The following is a 26,151-nucleotide window of genomic DNA, read 5'->3' on the forward strand; positions in this document are numbered from 1 at the left end:
GCGGTACTACACTGACAGTGGTGGAGAATGAAAAGGACCTGGGGGTAATTGTGCAGGCAGATATGAAGTTCTCTGAGCAGTGCAGACGAGCTGCAAGAGTAGCTCATGGTGTCTTGTCAATGATATACAGGAATTTTTCTAGCAGGGATAAGGAGGTGATTATTCATTGTATAAGGCAATGGTAAGGCCACATCTTGAGTACTGTATACAGGTCTGGAGGCCTCATTTCAAGAAGGATGTAGAGCTGCTGGAACGGGTACAGAGAAGGGCAACAAGATTAGTAAATGGAACAAAGGGTTGCTCTTACGAAGAAAGGCTTAAGTTTTGCAAATTACAGAGTCTGGAGACTAGGCACCGGCGAGGTGATCTGATAGAGGTGTATAAGGCTTTGAATGGTTTGAGCATGCTCAATGCCAATGGGATTCTTCATCTTTCTCAGAATAATCACCTCAGAGGGCATAAATTCAAATTGAGGAAGGACGGATGTCGGATAGATGTGCGGAAATTTGCCTTTTGGCCAGCGGCGTGGTTGGTTGGTGGAACCGACTTCCATCACTGGTTGTTGAAGTTGATAGCCTAAACAAATTTAAAGCTCAACTGGACAGGTATTTCGAACGAACGGAGGGGTGAAATGGGAGTGGGTTTTTTTTTTTTTTTTTTTGTTTTTTTTGGCTGATGCTGAATAAGCTTGCTTTCTTGCATCATATGCCTCTGCTAATGCTAATGCTAATGCTAACTTGCAACTTGTCTGTTAATCCAGCTCTTTTTCTGCTATTCCATGAATTTTAATAGAAATGTCTTGAAGTATATTTTAAAAATGGAAATAAGTTCCTAAAAATTTTAAATTTGATCAGATCACCTTGACCACAGTCTGAAAAGTGAACTCTTAGTTAGAACTGCCTGAAACTATTTTTGGTTTGTTTTTTATATGAAATACATGCTTATGCTGAAATGTGAAGGTTGCAAGAATGTTTTCCTGGCTTCCTATGTTTCAAGAGAGCAATATAAGTTGCATAGTTTTTCTTTAAAATTTGATTTGTAAATATGTGTTTCATGAAATTAAACCATAATACTTTTCTTATTTGTGGCCTTAGTTAAGTAATTTACGTTATATAGGATATATAAATTAGTTGAGTATTAAAATTATAATACTCAACTAATTATAATTGAGAATTTAAAAAGTAAACCTGTGATATAGAAGAGGGAAAGTATATTTATTTATGCCTTGAAATTTACATAATAATACCAATGTAAATTCAGACCTAAACCTACATACAGTGAGTTACCAGTACATAAGATACGCTGACCTAATAGCGTACAAGTTTGTGCAATAGCATCATGTTAGTATGCAGCAAACTCAGAAATAGCTGAACACGGCATCGCTTTAGGTGTATCTCATATTGTGATTACCTTCACAACGAGTTGCCATGATATTGCACTACCTCGAATAAGTAACGCTTCTCCAATGGAGAAGACTACTGTTACTTATTCCCTAGCAGATACCACCACCCAGATGGCACCGTTTCAAGGCTATTTGGCCTACCTTCAGTGGGTGGAAATCTACCCGCCCACCTCAACTCTGTCATCCTTCCTTCAATTCACCACTGAACTGGAGTCGGACAATGCCCTTCCTTCTTAGATTCCTTGGTTCAGCATGGCGGACACACATTTAAAGTTGTCAGTCTATCGCAAGCCGATGTGTGCTGGCATTCAACTATCAGTCAGCACATGCTTGCAGCGAACTTCTTCACACCGTGCAGGCCTTACTAATCTGCGACCATTCCGGTTCTGTTGGATGAAAGGTGCACTGAGATCGTAAGGTAAAAGCAGAACTGGCAAAATGTGGCTACCCTGCCAGTGCTTTAGATAGGTGTGACCTACAGGTCCGTGACACCTTCGCCAACCCTACGGCCACATGCAACAATGACCCCACCTCGATCGCCTTTATCCCATACTACCCGAACCTGTCACATCAACTTTCTAGAGTCTTACAGGCTCATGGGATAAAGTGCTCGCAGCTTCCGGGCAGAAGATTGCGGTCCCTCGTTTTGAGTGTTAAGACACCGAACCCCCCCCCCCCCATGTAGCGGCTTGGTGTACTGAATTTCCTGCCGTGACTGCACTAGCTGCTATGTTGGTGAAGCTAGCAGAAGACTCGGAAAGAGTCTCTTAGCATAAGAAAGCAATTCGTTCTGCGGACATTGACCCACACCGTGACTTCAAGATTGTTGACCGACCCCACCACTACCGTCGTCTTGTCTGGTTGGAATCATTCCTCATCTCATGTTGTAGCGATTCCTTTAACTGAAACAGAGAAGGTCATGTCCCTCCCATCACTGAGGCAGCCATCCTCCTAAATGACAAATGTTAGCACCTGTAGCCTAACCAGACATTACAGCTAGAACTATAAGCCTCTATTTTCAACAACTAATTGTTGCCTGTACCTGTATCACGCAGTTTCCACCTCGCACGACCACCATAGCTGGTCACGTGACATTCTGTATTTTGTAATAACTCTTACAACTGAAGAAGGGCATCTTCATCCGAATGCTATTGTGATTTATTACGTTTGTTTTTTGTTTTATTTTAATTTGTTCCAAGTTTATTGAAGGAATTTTATGTTTTTTTCCCAGTTTTTTTTTTTTCAGCGATACTACATTATTATATTTAACATGATGCTGTTGCACAAACTTGTATGTATGTTGTTAAATGTTCACGCAGCCTGAGCTTAAGCCCTAAAAGTGTTTTAGTCTGATTCAGGATAAACATAAAAAAGGTACCCAGGGTGGACGGGATCTATCCGGTTATATTAAAGGAGGCAGCAAAGGAAGTAAGCAAACCCTTAGCCATAATTATGAGAGCTTCTTTGGACTCAGGGGAGGTACCCATTGACTGGAGATGTGTAAATGTTACCCCAATTCACAAAGGAGGATCAAAGGCTGACACAAGTAATTATAGATCTTTGAGTTTAACTTCTGTTCCAGGAAAATTAATGGAGGCACTGGTTAAAGAAGCACTGCAGGATCATCTAGACAAAACTTCAGTTATAGCTCGGACACAGCATGGTTTTGTTAATGGGAAGTCTTGACTGACCAATTTGATTGGATACTATGATGCAGTCACAAAAGAACTGGATGCAGGGAATAACTTTGATTTTATATATTTGGATCTTAGAAAGGCTTTTGATACTGTTGCACATGGAAGACTGCTGCACAAATTGGAGCAGTGTAGCATTGGAGGCAAATTGCTGCTATGGATAAAGGAATGGTTGAGGGGGAGAAGACAGAGAGTGATAATCAATGGACACTGCTCGTTGTGGACTAATGTTATTAGTGGAGTCCTTCAGGGTTCAGTGTTGGGTCCATTATTGTTTTCTGTATTTATAAATGATATTGATTATGGTATATCAAGCTTAATGTCCAAGTTTGCAGACAATACAAAAGTTGGCAGGGTTGTCAAGGACACTACTGACGTTATGCTGCTGCAACAGGATATGGAAAGGTTGAGCAGATGGGCTGAGAGGTGGCAAATGAAGTTTAACATTGACAAATGTAAAGGACTACATATGGGAAAGAGCAACCCCAGAAAGAAGGCCCCCGTAGCCGAGTGGAAGTGGAACGTATGGGAAAGAGCAACCCCAGAGCAACGTATCAACTCTGTGGTACTACACTGACAATAGTAGAGAATGAAAAGGACCTGGGGGTAATTGTGCAGGCAGATATGAAGTTCTCTGAGCAGTGCAGATGGGCTGCAAGAGTAGCTCATGGTGTCTTGTCAATGATATACAGGAATTTTTCTAGCAGGGATAACGAGGTGATTATTCCCTTGTATAAGGCAATGGTCAGGCCACACCTTGAGTACTGTATACAGTTCTGGAGACATCATTTCAAGAAGGATGTAGAGCTGCTGGAACGTGTACAGAGAATGCAACAAGATTAGTGAATGGAACAAAGGGGTGCTCTTACGAAGAAAGGCTTAAGTTTTGCAAATTACAGTGTCTGGAGACTAGGCACTAGCGAGGTAATCTGATAGAGGTGTATAAAGCCTTGAATGGTTTGAGCATGCTCAATGCTGATGGGATTTTTCCTCTTGCTCAGAATAATCACCTGAGAGGGCATAAATTCAAATTGAGGAAAGACAGATGTAGGATAGACATGCTGAAATTTGCCTTTAGCCAGCGGGTCGTTGGTTGATGGAAAGACTTCCATCCCTTGTCGTGGAAGTTGATAGCCTAAATAAATTTAAGGCTCAGCTGGACAGGTTTGTTTTTTTGTTTGTTACTTTGTTTTTAGGAGCATTAGCAACTAAGGCCATATTGTTCTGGAGATATGCGGCGGTCATTCCTTTCTGCATCCTGCGTATTTGGTGGGCACGGGCTCGAACCCCGGTCTAATCAAGAAGCGTGTGCTACGCACTGCTGCTCCTGCCCACCTGGCTATGGAGGTGCCTAGCTGGACAGGTATTTCGAACGAACGGAGGGGTGAAGTGGAAGTTTTTTTTTTTTTTTTTTTTTTGGCTGATGCTGCATAAGCATGCTTTCTTGCATCATATGCCTCTACTAATGCTAATGCAATATAAATAACAGGCCCTATGGGAAAAATAGGATTTGGTGCCTACCACCCAGGATTGAACACACATTTGTAACCAAAACATTATCAAACACAATAAATAATCATAATAAAATAGGGATTTTATTACGACTATTACGTAATAAAATATTGTTAATGCTTTTGCTTCTATCGTAAGCAAATTTGTTCTTTGTTTGATCTTCTGTCTAAACAGATGACAGCCGTTCCATCTCTTCCAATTCTTTGTGTCTTGATCAAATGGATTTTTAGCATTAGCAAAATCACATGATGCAAGAAAGCAAGCTATATAGCATTAGCAAAAAAAAAAAAAAAAACCACTTTGAGTTGTTCCTGCTTGAAAGTTGTTTTTATTTTCTCTGCATTATTTCTAATTCTCGGCACTGCACACGAGGCAATGTCGAGAATTAGAAATTTTGTGCCCAGTCGCCTCTATTGCTTTTCTTTTTCTCTCTGAATCTGTAGTGTGTTCACCAGGATTCTTCCTTTTTCGAACCTTTTAAGTATTTTACTCATTTTTAGGGAATAAATCACAATTATAAAATGAGGAGGCATGCTTGATACACACAAACAAAGCTGCATGCGTGTAGCAACTGAATAAACAACACCGTAAAGGCAGAGACACTATTAACACCTCACTAGTTCACATTTTACCAAAGCACATTTCTGGAGGTCACCACCATAAAACAATAAAAACAATTTCCTGTTGCGTTTCTGGTAGTGGATTTTCTTATAAACTGGTAGTAAATTCGATCTAATTGCATTTGCGATAATACAATAGCTGGAAATCTGTGGGTTTTTACATTATTATAGTGAAATGTGTTTCCCCTTCGCTGATATAAAAGACAAATACATTTTCAGAATCTTCTCTTCATTCCTATCGTGTTGCATTCAGTTGGGGTGATTCCGCATTCAACTGCCATTTCTTGTAAACAGAAAGGCGAATCGTGCATAAGTGAATTTGGTTCGTGTTATATACGATATCGTTTTCCTATTTATAAATCGTGTTATACGAGGACTGACTGTAAAAAATTAATACAAATCATTGATGTGCTGCTACATTAAAAATGATAAATATTGCAGATATGAAAATGGTAGAATGATCACATATAGAAGAAGGAAATACAGTAGAGCCAGTGGAAGCGGTGACTAAAATAAATTTAAGTTTTAATGTGATGAATCTTTTAATCTTCATCATATTAAAATTTATTAAATTTTGCCGCTTCCACTGACTGCTGTATTTTCTTCTTCTTCTGAACCATGGAAACCAGTGCCACAGGCCCGTTCTCTTTTATTTGTGATCACATATATTATGTGGTTTTTTTATTTTTTTTATGATTTTAACTATTGAGACTATAAATATGATAATTTAGAGTTAAGGTAAGCATAGAATTTGCTGAAAGATTTAGCTTCCCTTTTAAATAACTTACCTCAAATTATTTAAAGAGAAGTGTAGTAAACCTTTAGCATATTTGCAACAATTTGTGTCTGGATGCTATAATTTTCTTTGTAAACATGGAACTGTAAAGTAGGGGAAAAAAATCATGAGATTTACTGATCAATATGTGATACATGATCATGTTCTAAATTTTTAAAAACATCGTTGCTTATATCTGATGATTTTTCCAAATATATGATTGATAATGATTAGATCAATCTGTATGATAACAAGATAATCTATTGATATGATGATTATATGTGATCACTTGTAAAATAATTTTTTTGAAAAAATGCTGTGGTTATAAACATTATTATTACTTTACAAAATATATTAGCCGGCCGGGCTAGCTGGGTGGGTAAAGTGCCTGCCTGGCAACCCAAAGGTCACGGGTTCGAATCCCACCTCGGGCTTGGATTAGAGTGGAAAATGCAAAAACCTTGGGAAGTGCAATATGGCCACAGAAGCCAAAGCACCGACCACTAACAAAAAAAAATATATATATAAAAATATTATATTGATCAATAAAAAATATTCAGTGAAATCTAATTTCAGTATATATATTTTGAATTTAGAATGAATGGAAGGCTGTTCTTTGGAGTAATGAGTGACAGTATATGGTCTACCAGTCTGACATTGATGCCTAGGTGTGGCGGATGCCACGCCCAGAGAGTGCTTCCTGCCAGGCTGTATCATCCCGACAATGAAGTTTGGCTGAGGCATCATAATAGTCTGGTGCTGTTTTTCATGTTTTGACCTGGACCTATTGATTTTTTTGGACAAAACTATGAACGCTAAGGTCTGTCTGGTTGTCCTGGACAATAATGTATTATCTACATTGTATCATCCTGTTGGGGAAAGCCCATACCTCTATTAGCAGGACAACACTCCATGTCATACTGCTCACTTTGTGACGAACTGTCTTGAGGTATGAGCATCAAAAAGTTGAACTGGACAGCCCAGAGATGTGATCTAGATCCTATAGAAAATTTCTGGGGTGAATTGGATTATCAGGTGCCTGCATGAGGAGAGAGCTAAACCAGTTGCTGCTTTAGAAGGCCATATGGCAGAAAACGGTGGAAGACAATTATGTGTAGATTGTAGGTGTGCTGATATTAATGGTAGGGCAATGTATATACAGTAGAGCATAAGTTATCTGGAATAATTTGAAAGGCTGATTATTCTTCTTTTTTTGTTAAAGGTAGTATTTGAGATAAATGTTTATTATGCTACTAGAGTATTTCTGTCTGTTTTTTTATGTCGTTTATCTGGTGATGGACTAATGGGTTTTCTCAGAAATCATGAGTGATAGAGTTTAGTCATTTGCTTCTGTGAACCTAATTTTCCATTACATATTTTGTTCTTTTCATTTCATATTATGTTAGTTTAACTCCAGTTTCTGTAAGAATATTGGCCCGAAACTGTGTGGTTTATTATTATTTTCTGTTTTTTACAGTGAACTGTTAATGAAAAGAAACAGCACTGAAATAGGCAGAAAACCAGAAGAATGTGATATAATCAAATTGATGTTATTAAGGAACTTGAGAGATTTCACAGCAAAAAAAAAAAAAAAAAGTTCACAACAAACAACAAAAAAAATGATCGAACATTATTTTAAAAAATTACTTTACAATTTTTTTCCACATAAAATTTGCAGTGAAATACCTGTCCAAATGTATGTGCATATGTAAATGTGCAAATTTTTAAGTTATTATTATTATTTTTTTTAATTAAATAAATTCATTTTTTTTCATGCTATTTAAGATATTTTTCTTTTACTTTAATACATTATAACAGAATTTATTTAATTTTGCCTTACATTCAATTATCCAGAAAAATTTTGCTATTCGGAAGAGGTCTGACATTAATTATTTTGGATAAATGATGCATATACTGTATATGCATAGAACACACAAAATAATACCCAGATGTAATATTTTGTGTATACATTACATCATTTTCTGGTTGCAGATTGGCTTATGCTAGTTTGAATGAACATCAGAAGGCAAAGGACTGTTACCAGAAAGCTTCCGAATTAGATCCAAGTAATGAAAGCTACAAGAATAATTTGAGGGTCGCTGAAGAGAAAGTACAAGAAGCTAATTTTGGTAATATGGTAAGTTAACATTTCCTTGTAATAACTATTGGGTTGATTTCTGTTAAAAGATTTACAGTACAAATCACTGCAGTGATGATTGTCATATGAATGCATTCTTAAAAGAAAAACATGTACGCAATTACCTCCAGGTCTTAGTACACTAAGACCTGGAGGTAATTGTTCAGTCAGATATGAAGATCTCTGAGCAGTGCATACAGGCTGCCAGTACAGCTCATGGAGTTTTGTCAATGACATACAAAAACTTTGCTAGCAGGAATAAGGGGAGGGGGTAGGATTATCCCTTTGACCAAGCCCATGATTAGGCTGCATCTTGAGTATTGTATACAAGTCTGGACGGCTCACTTTATGAAGTATGTAGTTCTGCTGGAAGAGAAGGGCAACCAGATTGGTGAAGGGAACAAAAGGGTGCCCCTTACCAAGAAAGGCTTCAGTTCTGAAAATTGCGGTGTCTGGAAACTGGCCACCTGCTGAGTGATCTGATTGAGATGTTTAACACTTTGAATGGATTGAGTAAGCTAAATGTCGATGGCATTCTTCCTCCTGCCGAGACTACACACATGAGGAGGCATGAATTCAAATTGAGTAAGGATGGTTGCAGGATAGATGTCTGGAAGGTCGATTGGTTTGTTATAACAAACCTCCATCTGTTGTTGTGGAATTGGGTGGTCTGAATAAATTCAAGAAAGAACTAGACATCGATGGGTAAAGTGTAAAGTGCTTTTGGCCTAATGGCCATGTGCTCTTTTTGTGTAGCACAGAACTCTGTGAACGCCAGAGGTTATTCAAAAAGTGTAAGTGGGTGGTTGTGTTGTGTAATGTCGTGTTATGTTGTTCCTGTTCCTCTGACCTTTTAGCCAATGGGGCCCTGTTGGGATCCCCCCCATTGTCCACACTTTGCCCCAAGGAGGCAGGGCAGGTAGTAAAGGGATTACATATTTAGTCTGGCAGGCCCTGCCACCTAATTTCAGTGAAGTTAATTTTAGGTAAGGGGCATATGCGGTAGGTTTGGTAAGTTGGAGTAGGGGTAGAGACTGAAGTCTGGTGGGGACAGGTAGAAATATGGGGACAATAGGGAAGATGACCCTAGAACGTCAGTGGAGATGGGACCCACCAGAGGGGAGGCAATGGGGGAGACAGAAGCCAGTGTCCCCCACCTGGGGATGGAGATTTAAAGGTAACCGGGTTTTCAGTACTTGGTTCAGATTGCCAAATGGCATGTTGGCACGGAGCTGCAATATGACTCAGTCGGCGATCGTTGTCAGGTCCATGTAAGTGTCAAATCCAGTAGGAAGGTTGTGGTCAAGGAACGATGTTATAGTTGTGGTATTAATTGTGCCTCACAAGATAGAAGTGGGAGCTAGTCACTCTTCACTTTGGAAATCACTTGGTGCCATATCAAGTGGGTAGCTAATTGTTAGTGTAATTGCTGTATGTTATATGAAATTAACACTAATTTACTGTGTAAGGCTTAATTAGAATATTAATGATAATCATGTAGATTGAGTTTTTTTTTTTTTTTTTTAAGCATGATATAGTTAACATCATTCAACACCAAAATTTATTATTTAAGATTAAGCAATGTTTATTTTCCTCCATGCTCTGAGGCTGGTGTTTATCATGAATTTGTAGATATTTCTAAATTCTAATTTAAAGTCTCTGCGATTCTCTTTGGAGCCTTTAATCTTCCTCTTTCTACTTGCGTTGAAGTTTGTAGTTCTGCGGATGATTTGCTGGCTGAAATTGATCTGGTTCATATTGTTGATGTTAATACAGTGAATGCTCACTAATGTTATCACTTTTGTTATAAGCTGCTTATTATAATCAAAAATGAAAATCAAAACCACTTACATTATAATATACATTAATTCTGCTCTTTAATGTAATCATACCACCATTTATTATTATAATTTCTTTTCAATTAGAGAAATGTTCCTCCTATGAAATGTAAAATTGTCTATTAAGTCAAACATTTGCCAATTATTGACAGCCATTCCAAATAATGTTTGTGACCGTGTTTGAAATTGGATGAAAGTGGCATCTTTTAACTCCTAGTCCCTGCCATATATCTGTAGTTGTTACAAAAATACAGTATGTGTAAACAAAAGCAAGCAAACAATCAAGAAAACAGTGCATTTTTTATCACATTATAAGGTTGGGGAGAGGCACTGATTATTTTGATGTTTACTCCCACTTTTGTAAACTTTTGCAGTTAAAACATAATGGGCTCATATTAACTGGTGGTTGAAGATAAAAAAAGCTGTAATGTTCTGTACTCTCCCAAATATAGACAGTTTTTTACTTGATATGGTTTTTGAAATTATTTTTACAGTTTTCCTAGAGATATTGCATTCCTCCCCTCATGCTGTGTGAAAGTAGTGCAATACTAGTGCCGCCAAAGTTTTGATCAATAAAGATCATCTCTGAGTGTCGCATTAGTGCTTGGAATTTTGTGTTTATTTATAATTCAAGTTTTACTTGCGTGTAGATTATCTATTTAATAAATGGGACATTAACCTTTTGGAGATTTCATTTATTTGAAAGTAGTGCAACTCATTGTGAGGACAAAGTTTGTACTATTGTGAACATAATGACCATTGAATTAATGCTGTGTAGCTTGAAATTCTTTGTTTGTAATTGAAGTTTTACTTGCTTTAGGCTGTCTTAAATCTGCCATTTTGAGAATGGATTGGTGAAACAGGTTTTTTTTTTTTTTTTTTTTTTTTTTGGCTTAAGCCTTTATTACATCATATGTCTCTACTAATACTAATGCTAACTTTAGTATTAGTAGAGACAATTAGAAACAATTCCTTATTTAATGAACTATAATGCTTTCTAACCAAGTTAGCAAACATCAGAATATTCAGAAAAGTTCTGAAATTAACACGCTAGAGTATTTCATAGTTTTTTACTTTTCCCTACTTTTCTTCCATACTGCTTATAGCACTCCAACAACATAGTATCACAGTCATCCTGAAACAGTTAATCATGCATGCATGGACTAGTGCAATATGATCCTTTATATACATGTTGATGAAAGCAGTAAAAAACGAATAAAGGATATCTTATAAAGTTACAAATACCATGTTTCCAAAGTAATTATTAACAGGGGTAAGTCTGCTATCTTGTTTAATTAAGGATGATAGTTAAAAATAAAATATGCACAAGCAAACTTCATTATCAACAACCATTCAAAAAAAAAAAAAATGTGTCTGACAGATCTATCATTTTATATATAAAGAAAAACAATTCCTTTGATATAAAATTTTACTGCACAATGAAAGTTTGAATATTCATTTTTCATGTCTAGATACAGCCATAACACTGTGCTGGATGATAATTAAAAGTTGGTAAGATAAACAAGCGTTTTATATTAAATCAAAAAAAAAAAAAAAAAAATCTTTGTATTTAACATGGTCACAATAAGTGTCTACTAGGGGCATTCAAAAGATTTTCTAAAGGGAACGGCTAAAGCAGTGATTCTGGGAAATCGTTATATAGAATTAAAAAAAAAATGACATTAATTTGATCATAATAGGGGAGGATTAAAAGTGATATTACAAAAGGAATTTTTCTATCAAATTTGTAAATTTTGTTGCTTGCTTATGATTTTTTCCTTTGAATATGCTAATTGACTGTCCTGTTGGGTTCGCTTGAGCTATTTATTGGTTGATTCTACTATATGGGTTGAAAAGCTGAAACAAATTATTTAGGGGGAAAAAGTGAGGGATCCTTCATTTCAAAATTGGCATAACTGTGTGCTAGGGCTGTTTTCATCGTCTTAAGAAAAAAGAGAGAGAGAATCTTGTTTATGCCCAAATGTACCTCACTTAGAAAGGATGTGTTTTTGAAATCCTCAGCCATATACACTGAAGATATAGGCTAGATTTCATTTTTCAGTTCAAGAAGCAGTCTGATTATCTGCAGTTTACATCCATTCCTTTTAAATTCCCTGTGTGTCTCTTCCATCATGCCTGTCTCTTCCATCATGCAGTATGATTGATGACTTTTGAGGTTATGATGAACGTCGTGGCGAGATCCAATATTCCTTACATTTCGAGGGTACAACTCTAAAACGGTTTTCGCAGGCCGGCCGCTAGTTAGTACACCAGACCGAACCTATTGGTAACTCTCTAGGAGGCTTCCGGATCAGCTAGTGTATAATCTTGCTACCTCTACTCTGCCAGATAGTGACTGGAGGGAGTCCGAGTAGTGTGTATGCGGGGAGCATTGTCGAGGCCACGTTATGTCAAGGATCTGGGTATATTCTTACCATGTGTACGCCATATCCAAAAATTTCATTACTTCATACAGCATGTCCCACCCACTTTTTCTTACTATTGAATACACCATGAATTGTCAAACTAATAGAACAAGCGCACGCTGTAGAGTTAGCCTTGGATCACATTAGTGAATGTCAATACCAACGGTTCATTATATATTCCGACTCTCTCAGCATGTTACAGGCTTTAATATCTGTGAGGTATAATCCTCATCCAGTTCTGTCTAGCATTCAGCAGAAGATTCACGTTCTCCATGAACGTGAATATGATATCCGCTTCTGCTGGATCCCCAGCCACATTGGGATTAGGGGAAATGATTTGGCTGACACCGCAGCCAAATCAGCAGTTCCCAATAATAATTGCTGCCTGTCAGTCCCCTATACAGACTACAGGCAAATAATACACCAAGAGATACATTCCCAATGGCAAGATTCGTGGAATAGACAGACTGGGAATAAACTATATCGTATAAAGCCTGTAATTGAACCGTGGCAGTCTAGTCTGCGCAGGAATCGTAAAGAGGAAGTTGTTCTCGCCCGGACCCGCATAGGACATAGTCATTTGACACATTCATTTTTGCTGAGGGCTGATGACCCTCCTATGTGTGTGTCCTGTGGCACAATTTTAACGATCAGACACCTTTTAATTGACTGTCCAGATTTTAGCAATATCCGTTTTACCGCTTTTAACCATCTGACTGAGCCGTATACACTCAGTCAGATTTTATCTGACAATGACAATGTGTCTGCTGTTTTTAGCTTTTTTAAATCAATAAAGGTTTTTACACGTATTTAAAATTTATACGTTATTGTTATTTCTTTTATTGATAAGCTTTTATTATATATCTGGACATGGTGACCTAATTACTTAGGTCACTGAAAGGATAAATGTTTAAATTTTTATATATTACCTGGTTTTGGCGCATTATAGCCTTAGATGCTAATGCGCCAAAAAAATCTAAATAAACAAACAAACATAATAGAACAAGCTTATCTGCGAAAAGATCTAAACCTCCCAAGCACTTCCTAATTCATTTCACAAATTTACGTGGTCTCAATTCTAATCTCAACGATGTCCATTTCCACTTGCAGTCTGCCAAACCACATATACTTTTTCTGACAGAATCTCAGTTATTGGTTGATTCAACTACTGCTCATCTCAGATGCCCAAATTATTCGCTGTATGATTCCTTTCGCCTCAAAGGTGGTACTTGTGCATATGTCCGTTCTGATATTCCCTGTCAGAGACTTGGCAATTTGGAATCTCCTCTCTTTGATCTTCTCTGGCTTAAAATCTCTCTACCTCATTGTGTAAAATTCATCTGTTGTCTCTACCGTTCTCCCAACTCCACTAATCACTTGGAGCTCTTTGACTTCCTCTCGTTGCGACTTGACTTTCTTCAGTCCAACTTTCCTAACAGTGAGGTAATTTTCCTTGATGATTTTAATGTTCACAACTCCAGCTGGCTTCCGTTTTCTAGTCACACCGACCCAGCAGGTCGAGATGCTGAGGCTTTTGCAATTACTAATGACCTAGCACAGATTGTTCATTTACCTACAAGAATACCGGACAATCCGAATCATACAGCGCTTGATCTTTTTCTCTTGATCTTTACGCTTGACCAATACGCTTGATCTTTTTCTCACAAACAACCCTTCTAAGTACACGGTCGAAGTGAGAGGTCCTTTAGGCACTTCAGATCACAACTTGGTGATTGTCTCTTCTCCAATGGAACCTTTATCTCGTGGCTATTCCCAACCTCGTGTTGTTTGGCATTACAAGAATGCAAAATGGGATGACCTGCGAGACTTCTTTTCTTCTTTTCCTTGGTCGGATTACTGTTTCAAAACTCCTGATGTCAACGTTTGCTCAGATCGTGTCAGTTAAATTATTCTTGCAGGAATGGAATCCTTTATCCCACACTCCACTTTAAAATCTCGTCCTTTATCTAAACCTTGGTTTTCCAATAAATGTGCTAAGGCTGTTCAAGAGAAGAATGTTGCATATCGTAATTGGCTTGTTTCTAATTCTTCAGTTTCATTTTCTGCCTACACCAAAGCTCGCAACAATTGTAAAGCAGTTATTAATCAGTCCAAACTAGAGTTTGAACAGGCTAAGAGTAGAAAACTTGCTTCTTGCCCTAATGGTAGCCGAGCATTCTGGTCTCTCGCCAAAGCTATTGGCCGCAACTTTTGCCCATCTCTGCTTCCACCTCTGTCCAAACCAGATGGTTCTGTTGTCACTTCAGCCAAGGATAAAGCTGACCTGCTAGCATCCCATTTTTCTTCCAGCTCATGTAATAATGAACTTGGTAAAACACCTCCCACCATTCCCAACACGGTCCATTCAATGCCTCCTGTGGTCTTCCGTCAAAAGGATATCAGAAGGAATTTGATGAATCTTGATGCTAAGAAAGCTCCAGGTCCTGATGGTATTTCTCCACTTGTTCTCAAAATCTGTGCTCCTGAACTTACTCCTATTCTTTGCCGCCTTTTTTCACTTTCTTATTCCAAAGGTGTTTTTCCTTCTGCTTGGAAATTTGCTCATATCCAGCCAGTTCCTAAAAAGGGTGACAAATCCCTCCCATCCAATTATCGTCCCATTGCAATTACTTCTACTCTTTCTAAAGTAATGGAGAAATCAATTAACCGCCAACTCTTAAACTACCTTGAAACCTTCCGTCTGATCAACGATCACCAGTATGGATTCCGTCAGTGTCGATCCACTGGTGATATTCTGGCTTATGTTACCCATTTATGGACTACTTCAATGGAAAGGTTCGGTGAAACACAAGTAGTTGCTCTTGACATCTCAAAGGCTTTTGATCGTGTTTGGCATAAAGGTCTTCTAAACAAGCTTCCATCTTATGGTTTGCCAACTGTTTTTAGTAATTGGTTATCCAGTTTTTCTCTCTGATCGCTCACTGAGGGTGATGGTAGATGGCTCTCTGTCTTCTAACTTCTCCACTAATGCCGGTGTCCCCCAAGGTTCAGTTCTTTCCCCCACTCTTTTCCTCTTGTATATCAATGACCTTCTTCCATTGACTGGAAATCCTATCCATAGTTTTGCCGATGATAGCACATTGCATTCAACTTTCCATTTTGAGAAATCTTGTCCTGCTCAATCAGCTCCAATTTCTCGAAAATCCGCTACCAGTTCCTTAAATGCTGATCTTCAGGTAATTCTCCAGTGGGGCAAAGACAACTTAGTTGACTTCAACCCTTCTAAAACTCAGTCTTGTCTTATATCTCGCAAAAGGATTCTTCTGCTCCTATGCTTATCTTTAGTGACACTCCAATTTCTAGGCAAAAGGATATATCTCTTTTGGGGATTACCCTGACTTCTAATCTCTCTTGGCACAAGCACATTACAAATATTGCTTCCTCTGCATCTAAAAAACTTGGTTTTCTCTTTCGCTCTCGGCGTTACTTTTCTTCCAAACAGCTTCTCACTCTGTATAAATCGCAAATCTGCCCTGCCATGGAATATTGTTCCCACATTTGGGGTGGTGCCCCTAAAACCTCTCTCAGGCTTCTTGATTCCATTCAGAAGAGGGCAGTTAGGTTAATTAATGATTCATCTCTAACAGAGTCTCTCCACTCGCTTTCTCATAGACGCACTGTTTCTGCTGCATGCCTCTTTTACAGATACTTCCATGGGCACTGTTCTTCTGAATTGGCTTCTATAATTCCTGCTCTCTCTTTCAAAACAGTCCGAACACGTGCCGCCACCAGCCAACATCCATTTACTGTCCAACTTCAAACCCACAGAACCAACTTTTCATCTTCCTCATTTATTCATTCAACTGCCGTTTTCTGGAACAACCTTCCTTCATATGTATTTCCTGAAAATTACAATCTACAGAAGTTCAAGTTCAATGTCAACAAATATCTTCTTTCGTCTTCTCAACCTCCAACCCAAGCACGGTACTAAGTACTATAGGTTCTAATACCTCTCGTGTTTGGGGTTCACATAAAAAAAAAAAAAAAAAATCCCACTTTCCAACTTTCCATATCCTCTATTTCTTTTTCTGTAGATGAAATTCAAAAACAAATAAATGATCTTCCTCTTGTGTGGTTATGACCTTATTCCTAATTATGTAATTAAGTTTTCTAGGCTCTATATCCTTGACTGTCTTCTATTTTTAATAGATGCCTTAAGGAGAGATTTTTCTAATTCTTGGTTCTCTTATAATGTACATCCTGTTTCTGAAAGTAGATATCTTTATCTTCCTAAGCACTTTAGGTCAATTGCAGTTAAATCTGCTTACAAAAAAAATTCTTAGATTTCTCTCATATCCACTGTGGAGAGAAAGGTGTCTTCACAGTGACAAACCTGCTTGAAACCTTTGCTTGTCTACAAGACTTTTAATCTAATAGGTAGTTAGATTTAGTTTTTATTAACCTTGTATCTGCCTGTAATTCTGTAAACCCTTTCTTGCTTTGCTCTCTATTAAACTTTTTTTGGTATTAAAAGGGATATTTTACATTTTATACTATCCTCTCTTTTGAATCACACGTACTAGTTGTCTCATGGGGTAATCAAATTCTAACCAGTACTATTTCTGCAATGGTTTCTCAGGGTGGTTATAAAGGATGAAAAGAGCCATATGGATAATTTTCAGTTATCAAATTGAATAGTACAACAAGCACTAGTGATTTGCTCAGACTCATGTCCAAATCCAGTTCACTCTCCAAAAGAAGTTTTGAATGTAGAAAACTCAGCTCCTCAAGGAAAAGAACTGATACAAATATGCCATAAATATGCTTATGAAATATGCATATTTATGGCATATTTGTATCAGAAATATGGCATACCTGCAAGCAGTTTATCTATGATTTTAAAAAATCGAGAATCAATTTTAAATGCAATTGAAGGAGGAGCAGACAAGAAGCAAATTAAGTTGTGTCTATACGAAGATGTTGATAAAGCTGTTCTAAAATGGGTGCAAATGATACGGTAAAAGAATATACCAATATTGGGTCCAATAATAAAGCAACAAGCTCTGAAATTTGCACGGTCCCTTGGACATATAGAATTTAATGCGAGCAAGAAGTGCCACAGAATTGTGGAAAAGGTTATTTGTGGAGAAAGTGTTAATGTGAACGAAGCAGATTGCGACAGTTGGAGGAACACAATACTTTAAAGAAGATTTTGGAAGAATATGAACCTAAGGATGTTTTTATTGAAGATAAAAAATGGGTTTTTTTAAAGAATTGGTTTATTCTTTAAATGTTTACCGAATAGAACACTTTCTTTTAAGGATGATAAATGTTTTGGTGGAAAACAAAGCAAAGAAAGAATCACTGTGCTATAAGAATGGATATTAAAACCAGACAAGTGTACAACAAAAGAAAATCGTGTTGGTAACTGACAACTGCCTGGCCCATCCTGCCAGTATTTCTGCCAAACTTAAAAGTGGGAAGTTGTTGTTTTTACTACTAAACATAACATCAAAACCCCAGCCAATGGACCAAGGCATTATTAAAAATTTTAAATTTCATTATTGAAAGTGAATAATAATGAAGATTGTCAATGCATTATCAGAAAATAGAAACTTGGAGATTACAATTAACCTTAGAGATTACATCTCTGAACTGGCAAAAGTTTGGACAAACGATGTCACTGAATACACTGTTCAAAATTGTTTTTCGAAAGCGGGATTTGCATTGAATACAGAAGTTGAACAACGACTGGACAAACAAGATGAACTGCCCCTTTCACAACTGAAAAACTTTTGGACATTATTAGAATCATCCAGAAACATTGAAAATGAAATAACACTGGATAGTTATGTTTATGTAGATCAAGATCTGACTATAACAGAACATCCAAATGAAGATGAAATACTGCTGAACAGCGTTAGATGCGACCATGATCACGAAGAAATTAATGATGACACTGAAGATGCATCAGAACAACCCGTAGAAAAGCCAACTTGTGAAGAAATGATTCAGGCTTTTAAAATGGTTCGTATGGGTCTACAGTTTTGTGAAAATGTTCCTGATAATGTTTTTAATGCTCTGAATAAATGTGAAGTTTTCTTTGAGAATCAGACATTTTTTTTAATTGTACTGTGCAAACAAAAATTACAGATTTTTTTTAAATTTGTGATACATACCGGCAAAAATTGTGTAAACGTAATTTAAATAAGTATGTTTTTGAAATAAAATACATTAAAAATAAACGTAGATTTGTTTTCATTTTCTAATTAGATAATTTCTAATAAAAAAGTTATTCTCTGCATAACGTAATTTCTCTATAACAAATTTTTTTGCTGGATTTATCGAATTCTTTATAGGGAAGTTCGACTGTACTTGGATTTTAGGAAAGCTTTTAATACTGTGGCACATGGAAAACTACTGTACAAATTGGAGCAGTGTGTCATTAAGGGCAAGTGGCTACAATGGATAAAAAGATGGTTGAGTGGGAGATGGCAGAGAGTGGTAATAAATGGCCACTGCTCTAAGTGGAATAATGTTATTAGTGGAGTCCCCAGGATTCGGTGCTGGGCCCATTGTTGTTTTGTGTATTTATAGCATTAGCATTAGCATTAGCAGAGGCATATGATGCAAGAAAGCAAGCTTATTCAGCATCAGCCAAAAAAAAAAAAAAAACACACCACTCCCATTTCACCCCTCCGTTCGTTCGAAATACCTGTCCAGTTGAGCTTTAAATTTGTTTAGGCTATCAACTTCAACAACAAGTGATGGAAGTCGGTTCCACCAACCAACCACCCGCTGGCCAAAGGCAAATTTCCGCACATCTATCCGACATCCGTCCTTCCTCAATTTGAATTTATGCCCTCTGAGGTGATTATTCTGAGAAAGATGAAGAATCCCATTGGCATTGAGCATGCTCAAACCATTCAAAGCCTTATACACCTCTATCAGATCACCTCGCCGGTGCCTAGTCTCCAGACTCTGTAATTTGCAAAACTTAAGCCTTTCTTCGTAAGAGCAACCCTTTGTTCCATTTACTAATCTTGTTGCCCTTCTCTGTACCCGTTCCAGCAGCTCTACATCCTTCTTGAAATGAGGCCTCCAGACCTGTATACAGTACTCAAGATGTGGCCTTACCATTGCCTTATACAAGGGAATAATCACCTCCTTATCCCTGCTAGAAAAATTCCTGTATATCATTGACAAGACACCATGCGCTACTCTTGCAGCTCGTCTGCACTGCTCAGAGAACTTCATATCTGCCTGCACAATTACCCCCAGGTCCTTTTCATTCTCCACCACTGTCAGTGTAGTACCGCAGAGTTGATACGTTGCTCTGGGGTTACTGTTTCCCATATGCAGCACTTTACATTTGTCGATGTTAAACCTCATTTGCCACCTCTCAGCCCATCTGTTCAACCTTTCCAGATCCTGTTGCAGCAGCATAGCGTCAGTATTGTCCTTAACGACCCTGCCAACCTTTGTATCATCTGCAAACTTGGACATTAAACTTGATATCCCATCATCAATATCATTCATAAACACCGAAAACAACAACGGACCCAACACTGAACCTTGAGGAACTCCACTAATAACATTAGTCCACGTTGAGCAGTGTCCATTGATTACCACTCTCTGTCTTCTGCCACTCAACCATCCCCTTATCCATAGCAGCAATTTGCCTCCAATGCCACACTGCTCCAATTTGTGCAGCAGTCTTCCATGTGCAACAGTATCAAAAGCCTTTCTAAGATCCAAATATATAATATCAAAGTTATTCCCTGCATCCAGTTCTTTTGTGACTACATCATAGTATCCAATCAAATTGGTCAGGCAAGACCTGCCCTTAACAAAACCATGCTGCGTCTGAGCTATAACTGAATTCTTGTCTAGATGATCCTGCAGTGCTTCTTTAACCAGTGCCTCCATTAATTTACCTGGAACAGAAGTTAAACTAACAGGTCTATAATTACTTGTGTCAGCCTTTGATCCTCCTTTGTGAATTGGGGTTACATTTGCACATCTCCAGTCTATGGGCACCTCCCCTGAGTCCAAAGAAGCTCTCATAATTGTGGCTAGGGGTTTGCATACTTCCTTTGCTGCCTCCTTTAATATAACTGGATAGATCCCATCCACCCCAGGTGCCTTTTTTATGTTTATCCTCAACAATCTCTCCTCCACTTTCCTCTCAGTTATTACAAAATCATCCAGCTCACTGCCAATGTTTACTTTACCTACATCATTCTCCTTCCTGAATAACTCCTCATGCGTGAATGTAGATGCAAAATACTCGTTTAGATTGTTAGCCACCTGAGCAGGATCCTCAACTGTTGAACCATCAATATCCAGTGGACCAATCTGATTCATCCCTTTCCTTTTCGAGTTCAAGTATGTAAAAAACTCTTTTCTGTTTTTCTTTGCATCCTTTGCCAAGGATTTTTCATAGTCTGCCTTTGCCTGCCTAATCTCCTTTGTGACTTGGTTACAGACCAACTTATATCTATCATAGGCTTCCATGTCACCCATTAATTTGTATGTATCCCATGCATTTTTCTTCTCTGCCACATGTCTCATTAGTTCATCTGACAACCATTTAGGCCTAAACCTTGAACAATATTTCTTAGTTGGTATGTAAAGCCTGGTAGCCTCCAAGATTAGTTCCTTGAATGCTTCCCATTTTGAGTTTGCTGTTGGTAACATCATCAGTTGGTCCCACTGTATAGAATTTAAATACTGTCTCAGACCATCATAGTCGCCTTTACGAAAACAAAAACCCTTCCCTTTACCTCTGATGGTAGTTACCTCCTTGAGTAAATCCCACTTCAACACACTGTGATCACTGCCACCTAGTGGTTCATTTATCTGCAGGTTCTTAATGCATGAAGAATCACTACTGATAATCAGATCAAGAGTATTGCTCCCTCTTGTTGCCTCACGAACATGCTGATGTAGAAAACAATCATCCAATAAATCCACAAAAGCCTTGCTAGTGTGCGAGTGACCAACCCACAAATTCCAGTCAATATCTGGGAAATTAAAGTCCCCCATTATAAGACTCTCAGATTTACTGGCCCACTCTATTTCCCTGTACAATATCTTATTATACTCATCAGAGTCATTAGGCCTATAGCACACTCCTACTCTCAATTTTGATTTCCCTATGCTTATGTCGCACCAAACTGACTCGACACTGCCCTGTCCATCGATGTCGACTGGCTTCACTTCCTTGGACTTTATGTGTTTCTTAATTAATAGCATAACCCCTCCTCCCCTCCTGTCCTGTCTATCCTTTCTATACACATTGTATTCCCCAAATTCCAGTTCCGCATTACTTATATCTGTGTGACACCACGTCTCTGATATCCCAACAATATCTGCCTTTGATGTTTTGAGCAATACCTCAAATTCATCAAATTTATTTACCAAACTCCTAGCATTGGTGTACACGCAGGTATACATGCACCTGTTTCTATTCTTAGCTACCCTAACACAACCCATGTGTTTACTTGTACCGCAATGACTACCAGCAGTCTCTGAAATATCCTGCATCTTGTTTTTCAGACTTCTGCTCATTTCAATAGAAGCAGTGCAAGAATCACTTCCACCTCTGCCAGTGGCTACTGTTAATCTATTAGTCCTTGTATCCCCCCCAACTAGCAGTTTTCCGACCCACCTAACACTGCCTCGACAGCATCAGCAAAAATTCTTGCACCCTTTCTATTTAAGTGTATCCCATCCCTGTAGAAGCAATCTCTCCTGTTAACAAGTACAGTCCAGGCTGAAAAAAATTCTACCCCTTGAGCCTTGCACAATCCCTCCAGGGCCGAATTGATCGACAAGGCTCTCATCATATACTCCCTCCTATCGTGTCTGGGCAGAATTGCAGACACTTTCAAGTTCAACCCTAATTCACGGCTTTTTTTCAACAGTGACCTGTACTTGCTAAGTAATTCCGCCGGTCTCCTACTCTTAATATCATTAGTGCCAACGTGTACAACTATATCACCTTTTGTGCCCTTAAAAGATGATATCCGCTCTACAACGTCATCAACCTTTGCCCCTGGCAGACATACCCTGGTCCTATTCCACCTATCCTTTTTACAAAGTATGTTCCCCGTTTCCCTGACAATAGAGTCACCAACAACTACTAGTTCCTGTGGGACCAGCGCATTCTGCCTAGGGGGCTGCTTCTGTGTTGCCTGATGACCAAGTGCAAGCTCTGGCGTTGATGTGGGCAGCTGAGAGCTTGATGGGCCCCTCAATTTATTTCCTTCGAGGGCATCCACCCTGTCCTTCAAGCTCTCATAAAGGCCCATAACAACGCTGAGTTGTCGCCTGATTTCCTTGCACTCCTTACATCGTGCACACACAAAGACATCCCCCTTGGCAGTATCATGTCCCGTACCCGACTGCTCCGCAAACATCAAGCAAACAGTGCATTTTAATAGACTGTGATTCAGAGGGCAACTGCCCCCCTCAGTTCTCCCCTGAACCACAGCACTCCCATTAGCTTGAGCCTTTTGCTTTGCTGCTCTGGTCAGAGTCATGATTCCGATTTAATTCAATAAAATTCAAAACAAAAATTAAATCCTTAAGTTATATCCCAAAACAGTTATGTTATATATATATTTTTTTCGGTATCTAGTGTTTTCTACGAGTTCCCTTTATACAACTTCCGAATCACGTGTACCACTATAGTTATGTATTAATTATTTGTTACGATTAAGTCGTTATATATATATATATATATATATATATAGAGTTAAAAGTACAATTTAATTGACAATAAAGTTTATCAAGATTAATAGATTTACTGATTAATTGACAATATTATATTATGCACTATACGACACTAAGCTTATGCTATCGTGTAAAAATGGCGGGAATTCACGAACGGTATTTCTACGGACTCGTAAGTATTGATTAGCTTCCAAATCTCGCTATCTCAATTTAGAATCAACTAAGGATCCTGACTAGGTCTATAATCTACTTATAGATGATAATTTGATATAACAGTTGGTTAATAAATTGACTAAATTTGGTTAAAAAAAAAATTTGGTTTGTGACACGTGGATTTGATACCGTTACCGATACTAAGTAATATCTACGAAATCTCTGTCTAAGTTAAACTTTAAACTAAGTATCGTAACTAGGAATATAAAGCTACTCTAGAAAATAAGTTAATATGACAATTTAAACTAATAAAGCAGAAAATAAATCAGGAAAAACTTCTCTGTTTGAAGAGCTTTAAGGAGCAATGTCCGCACAGGCTAACCTCGCACCCAGACTCAAATGATATCGATGAATATAATAAAGAATGAAGTGAATATTAAAGAACAGCTTAGTGAGGCCTACATTTCATCTGCAAACGTAACAGAAAAGTTACCAAGAATCATGAGGTATTATCTAAGATAATAGACTGCATTAAATTTTGTGAACAGTTCGAAATTCCTTTTCGTGGACATGAAGAAAAAGACAATTCTAAAAATCCAGGAGTATTCAGAGGATTAATAAATTTCGCCTGTACATTACATTCCAATTCAAAGAACCATTTAGAAAGTAATGCAGCATTTAAAGGCATTTCAAAAATTATTCAGAATGATATTCTTGACTGTTTGCGGCAAATATGCCGGGATGAAATAAAAAGAGAAATTAAAGGAGCTCCATTTGTAGCTGTCATGGCTGATGACAACAGATGTTTCAGAACATATACAAATGGCAATTGTTCTGAGATATATGAACTGAATGGAGACATTTTTTTTAGCATTTTTGGGGTTTTTTCACTGCGGAAAACCAAACGGTAGACAGAATATCGAAGTGCATTCTAGATCAGTTATTATTAGCAGCCATATGGTGCAAGGAAGCCTGGGGCTTATGCTGCTGCTGCACCAGCCCAAAAAAAAAAAAAAAAAAAAAAATCCCACATTAACCAGAGAGAGAGAGAGTGTAGAAGAGAAGAATGATGATATCGATATCCAGCTCAGGACCCTTGGTTTGTCAAGCCCATACCAGATGTGAGCCCCTTGAAGGAAATACTCAAAAACTGGTTGCTCAGACATTTGATGGTGCAAATGTGATGAAAGACAAGAAAGGGGGAGTTCATGCTAAAATAAAAGAAGTGTACAAAAATGAACATTTTATTCACTGCTATGCACACTAACTGAATCTGATGATGAGAAATGCAGCATGTAGTACCCGAGATTCAAGAATATTCTTTTCGAAACTCATGTCGATACCACATTTTTTTTCTAGATAACCACAGTCTCTCTGTTCTCAGAAAGCATATAGACAGTCAATACCAACATTTTTCTCAAGATTACCATAGTGTCTCTCTCTCTCTCTCTCTTCTCAGAAAGCATATGGACAGTCAATACCAACATTTTTCTCAAGATTACCATAGCGTCTCTCTGTTCTCAGAAAACATATGGACAGCCATGTTGCCCGACCTTCACCCACAAGATGGAACTTCAATATACACACCGTGAACAGCGTTTATGAAAATTTTGAATCCTTAAAAAAGTGCACGGAGGAACTGCAAGCAACGGAAAATGCAATAAGACAATTTCAGAAGCAACTGGAATTTTGCACACCTTGAGTAATGAAAAAATTCTGGTTAGAACTTTTTCATCAGATAATGAAATCACGTGGAAGTTATTTATAATGAAATGCAATCTCGAGAAATTGAGGCAGTTAAAATACATGAAAATATAGGAAGCTTTAAGAATGCCATTCTAAAAATCAGGAATTCAATGTACAGTCTGTCCTCGTATAGCACGATAGTTGCGTTCCTAGAAATCCTCGTGCAATGCAAAATCGTGCAATATAAACAACAGGCCCTATGGGAAAAGTAGGGTTAGGTGCCGACCACCCAAGTTTGAACACACATTTGGAACCAAAACATAACCAAACACAATAAATAATCGGGTAATTTTAATCTTTATAAAATACTTACGTATTTCATAACGATTAAAATACGTAATAAAAATAATATATTATAATAAAGTATTTTTAGTATTTTTTAATACTAAAAAAGTATTTTTTACGAATAAAATACGTATTTTATTCGTAAAAAATTTATTATATTAAATAAAATAGTCGTAATAAAATACTTACGTATTTTATAATACGTAAGTATAAATTATAATACGTAAGTCGTAATAAAATATTGCTAATGCTTTTGCTTCTATCGTAAGCAGACTTGCTTTTTGTTTGATTTTCTATCCAAACAGATGACAGCCGTTCCATCTCTTCCAATTCTTTGTGTCTTAATCTAATGGATTTTAATTACACTTTGAGTTCTTCCCGCTATGAAAGTTGTTTTTTTTTTCTCTGCATTCTTTGTAATTCTCGGCGTTGCCTCATTTACGTCTGTAGCACGTGCAATATCACATGGTCTTTCATTTCGCTCAAAGCGTTTCACAATTTCATATTTTTTCTCTATCGACAGAGGCGGACTGGCCATAAGCCTCACCGGGGAAACCCCGGTGGGCCGGAGGCCGGTGTGATTTTGGCCATAAACCGTAGTATGAGGCCACTACAAATTTTCCCGGGTAAGAATTTTTGACCCAGTCCGCCTCTGTTTATCGATATTGCTTCTCTTTTTTTTTCCTCTCCGAATCTGCAGTGTCTTCGCCAGGACGCTTCCTTTTCACACCTTTTAAGTATTTTACTCATTTTTAGGGAATAAAGCACAATTACAAAACGAGGAGGCACGCTTGATACACATAAACACAAAGCTGCGCGCGTGTAGCAACTGAATAAACAACACCGTAAAGGCCGAGATACA

The 26,151-nt window shown here is 37.9% G+C and overlaps 1 protein-coding gene across 4 annotated transcripts in view; it reads left to right on the plus strand.

Annotated features, from left to right (window-relative positions):
• The window catches only part of LOC150086127 (small glutamine-rich tetratricopeptide repeat-containing protein beta-like), a 376,857-nt gene that overhangs the window by 152,307 nt on the left and 198,399 nt on the right, over positions 1–26,151 (plus strand). For all 4 annotated transcript variants that reach the window (XM_090374421.1, XM_090374422.1, XM_090374424.1 and 1 more), the window contains exon 7: positions 7,996–8,140. In XM_090374421.1, coding sequence (XP_090230547.1) covers positions 7,996–8,140 — 145 coding nt within the window. The remainder of the gene's footprint in view (positions 1–7,995; positions 8,141–26,151) is intronic.

Source organism: Mastigoproctus giganteus, chromosome 5, assembly GCF_048544385.1.
Source record: "Mastigoproctus giganteus isolate SK-2022 chromosome 5, ASM4854438v1, whole genome shotgun sequence".
Lineage (NCBI taxonomy): Eukaryota > Metazoa > Arthropoda > Arachnida > Uropygi > Thelyphonidae > Mastigoproctus > Mastigoproctus giganteus.